A 4,509-nucleotide genomic window follows, 5' to 3' on the forward strand; every position below is an offset into this window, starting at 1 on the left:
TTTAAAAAAAAAGAAAAAAAGACATCTGATATCAGAAAATAAATAGATCAAGCAATAAACTAAGTGTTAGCCTAAAATAAGATACAAAATTGCCATTGGTAAAAGATCAAACAAAACATTGTATAACAATTTTTACATATATCATATATGCATTTAAAACTAAAATGAAATTTCAAATAAATTGTTATATATTTTTTAGAAATAAAATTAACCATTTAATAAAATATTTAATTATAAAATATTTATAACACAAAACATGCATTGTAGCACATGTTCTAGTTTTCTAATTTAGTAATGACTTAACTACTTATTGTTAATCACATGCAAATGATATCATGACAAATTGAAAATAGGTAAGCGCAAAGGGCAAGTAACTCTTCTGTAACCTTGCACATTTATACAGACAGCCTTCCATGCAGAATAGTTACAAAAATAAAAAGAAATCGACCTGCTAAACTCTCGAGTCAGTTACCTGAACACAAACTGCAACTGCAAAATTAACAAAACCTGATGCTAAAGGTCAATGACATATTGCAAACATAATCTTTCTTGACATACCTGGCATTTTCCTTGGCCCAGACAGTTTTGCGAGTTTTAGGGCACCTGCCGTGCACGGTCCCAGGTCAAAATAAGCTTCCACAGTTTAGTGCATTTAATGCACCGTATTGAAAAGTGTTTCGAGTTTTTTGAAACGGATGCAGCGTGCAAAAATCGTGCACAAACAGAAATCAACAAGTGTCAGGATCTGTGCAACGGGAAATCATTCACAAATCGGCAAGGGAAGCCCGCGTGACGTCACACATGCTACTGTCATCAAATTTGTGACGCCCAGAATAGTCTCGATTAAACATCTACTAATGGATGTGTATTGCTGATTATTCTAAGGGTTATATCAAAGGGTGCATTTTAGTTTGAGCGTACACTGCTTAGTGGAACCGCAATAATAATAATAAAAATTCTAAAAAAAACCCAACATCGTCGTATTCAAGGCGTGTAATAGGTGATGTTCTGGGGTCTATATCAAGGTGTGCATTTCTTTAAAAAAATACAATGAACATTTTCTTCTTATTTCCGTGGTTTAAGCACGCTGTTCTGGGCACATACTTAGCTATCTGAGTTATTTGTCCATGCAGGAGAGAATTTAGTGATCTGTGAAATGAAAGTTGGTGTTTAGTTGTTTTATACCTCCCCGCCGAGCCGTTGAAATTGACTCATGGATGTAGGCTAGTTGATACCGGGATCGAACATCCTACATAGTGTACAATTTTACTATTTGTAAATCCCCGAAAACTAGTTTCATATTTATTAAATCTGATGTTTCACAAGATCTAGATATATAAATCCAGAAAATGGAAACTTCAGATTTATAAATTTGTAGTTATGATATAGGATTTAAATTGAGCTATATTAGGGTTTTGGTACACCTATTTTATGACATCCAATAACCGAACATTCATTCATTCACTCTCTGCGTGATTTTATACATTATATAGATTGTGTTGAAAAGCTGGAGATTTATAAATCAGTAAGTTATGTCAGAAAGATAAGGTTGATGGCTTATATTGACCACTACGTCAAAAGGGCCAGTTTACTGCACTGAACCGCTCAAAACAACCCAGTAGTCATCTATAAAGCGTTTGTAAGTACCATTTTGAACATTCCGTTGTAACGCCAGTTTAGTGTTAAACGGAATGCCCCAGCCTTGTGCACACTGTCATGGACATCAGCCAGAGCTGTCAACCCCTAAATGATTCAAGGAGTGAGATCAGGGCCGTACCCTCCGGGGGTGGGGGGTGGGGGTGGGGGGGGGGAGGAGGGGGCTGTTGCCCCTCTCCCCTGAAAATTTAATTTTATTTTATTCCAGAAAATAGCATACACATTTCAGGGTTAATTTGTATAGTGTTTCATCTGTTTATAAAAAGTAGTGCCCCCCCCCCCCCCCCCCCCCGGATTTTAATCAGGGTACGGCCCAGGATATTCACCCTAAAGCTGGGACCCAGGAACTGCAGAGCCCAGATCTGGTCCAGGATGACGTCAAGTATCCAGGAGCATTCTGTGATAATCATAATGTAATGACAACACTGTTCAAGACTGATAGTAATTGCCGGAGACCAGCGTGAGATCACTTTCTTAGAATGTAGATAATTATATTCCCTTGTTACTGACTTGGCCCTTCTCTTTGGTGAAACTCTTGTACATTTATTATTTCCCAATCGTTTTAGATGAAGTGACTACATGACAGCCGTGGTGGCAGTACTCATGTTTTAGATGAAGTGACTACATGACAGCCGTGGTGGCAGTACTCATGTTTTAGATGAAGTGACTACATGACAGCCGTGGAGGCAGTACTCATGTTTTAGATGAAGTGACTACATGACAGCCGTGGTGGCAGTACTCATGTTTTAGATGAAGTGACTACATGACAGCCGTGGAGGCAGTACTCATGTTTTAGATGAAGTGACTACATGACAGCCGTGGTGGCAGTACTCATGTTTTAGATGAAGTGACTACATGACAGCCGTGGTGGCAGTACTCATGACGGGTGTCACCATTCGCGGTCACCTGATATCATGGTGTAGAGACATACCTCCTTAGAGGGCTCCCATCTGTGGAACGGAGGTGATGCCTCAGGTGTTGGCCAACTTGATGGTGTAGAGACATGTCAGAGTTCATTCCAGAGACAGACCATTCCTGGAGATTGTTTTGTTCTTTATCGCCATGCTGAACGATTTCTTTGGGGACGACTACGACAAGCTTAGGAACAGCAGAAACATTGCTGAATCGTAGCATACCGCCAGCAACTTTTACATTGGAAATGTAGCCCCAAACTTTCGCTAACCGACACCCAGGCCGTGAACGGGTGTAAGACACCTCCTCTCCGTTTGTGGAAAATATTTAGGAGTATGTAGGCCATTATATATAATCACACAAACAAATACAATCTTTAAGTTTGCAGCCAAAGTTACACAATGTCATAACTGAGCTCTAACCATCACGTTGAACGTTTATTTCAAGTACAAATTAAAATTTGTTTTTATTTCAATGTATATTATTTTTTTTAAAAAGCCCCAAAAATAACAGAATATTTGAATATGAAATTTTATAGATTAAAAACAAATCACCTTCCATCCAAAATCATCATTCAAATATAACAATTTTGATATTCCGATGCAAAGAAATTGCGTTTCAGACCATCTGTACTTCAGAATAGAATGTCCCCAAGCCCCATAATCAACAAAATCCTTTTAAATATAATTGTCACAACCACAGTATTGTATATATCTTATATGGTATAGCTAGTCATTGAGATATAGGGTTAAAAGTGCTGGACTGAGTTTTGTCAGGGTGAAACTCAGAGCTGCGTTGCGCAGAAAAGTGTCTACAAGGAGCCATCAGACCACATCTTGAGTATGTATCCAGTTTATGGCCAACAGCAGCAAAGTCACATCAACAAACATTCGACATGGTTCAGAACCAAGCACTCAGAATAATAACTGGAGCAATACGGTCAACCCCCATTGACAAAATGGAACAACTCGCTTGTATCCTACCCCTCAGTAAACGACGGGAATCCCAACTCATGATGCATGCCACTGAGTTCAAGTCTTTCCAACAACATCCAATGAACAAGAGAATGGATGAATACTCCAGCAACAGACTCAAAAGAACTAGCTTCCTCAAGCAGAGCAAGTCACTCCAAAGTCAACTCCCAGTTAGCACTCCAGCCTGGGAATCACAAGTGAACAATATAAAGATCTGCACAGTAGTCAAACAACTCAGCCCTGGAGAAGAACACAGCGAACCATACAAGCAGACCCTGACACTAGTCATGATTAATGAACAGTACCCAGAGACATCATGGACACAGGTATACACAGATGGATCTGCAACAGATGCTGTGTAAAGTGGAGAGGCTGGAATATACATCATGGACCCTACTGGACATCGGGAGGAGGCAAATTTTCTTACAGGGAAACACTGAACAAACTATGCTGCAGAGGTTGAAGCTCTCATTCGTGCTGCCAACATCATGATCAGCACTAGAGAGGAAAACTGCCAGCAGGTTGTCTTCATGACAGATGCCCTTTCTACCCTCCAGGCTCTTGTAAACAGCAAGCTTAATAACTCTGAGAAGACTGCAAAAATCTACAGCACAGGTAGTAAATTTTAAGGCAGAGATGAATTTTACTTGTAAAAAGCAGGAAATTGCATTTTAGGACATCTATTTTTCAAAATTTTATGGGGGAGCATACCCCCGAAACAGAACATTTTCTTTGCGCCCTCGATCTCAGTCAGCCCCAACACCACCGAGAACACCCCCCCCCCCCCCCCCCCCAAATGTTTACATGCTTCCGCCGTGCCTGCAGCAGCTGAGGGACATTTGATGCTTCTTCGTTCTATTTTCTGACTTTTGAATAACCCCTGCTAACTACTTCTCGGCAATCGAGGTCTTATTTCTGCCGACGGTGCGGAAACTGCCGAACCTTGAGCTATCACGTGATAGAAAAT

General features: G+C 40.1%; 1 protein-coding gene across 1 annotated transcript in view; it reads right to left on the minus strand.

Moving 5' to 3' along the window:
• The window catches only part of LOC121378396 (dual specificity mitogen-activated protein kinase kinase 6-like), a 45,647-nt gene extending 44,854 nt beyond the window's left edge, over positions 1 to 793 (minus strand). Inside the window, exon 1 of the mRNA XM_041506546.1 lies at positions 559 to 793. Within this exon, the coding sequence (XP_041362480.1) occupies positions 559 to 565 (7 nt within the window). The 5' untranslated portion in view covers positions 566 to 793. The remainder of the gene's footprint in view (positions 1 to 558) is intronic.
• Between the last annotated feature and the right edge of the window lie 3,716 nt (positions 794 to 4,509).

Source organism: Gigantopelta aegis, chromosome 8 (assembly GCF_016097555.1).
Source record: "Gigantopelta aegis isolate Gae_Host chromosome 8, Gae_host_genome, whole genome shotgun sequence".
Classification (NCBI taxonomy): domain Eukaryota; kingdom Metazoa; phylum Mollusca; class Gastropoda; order Neomphalida; family Peltospiridae; genus Gigantopelta; species Gigantopelta aegis.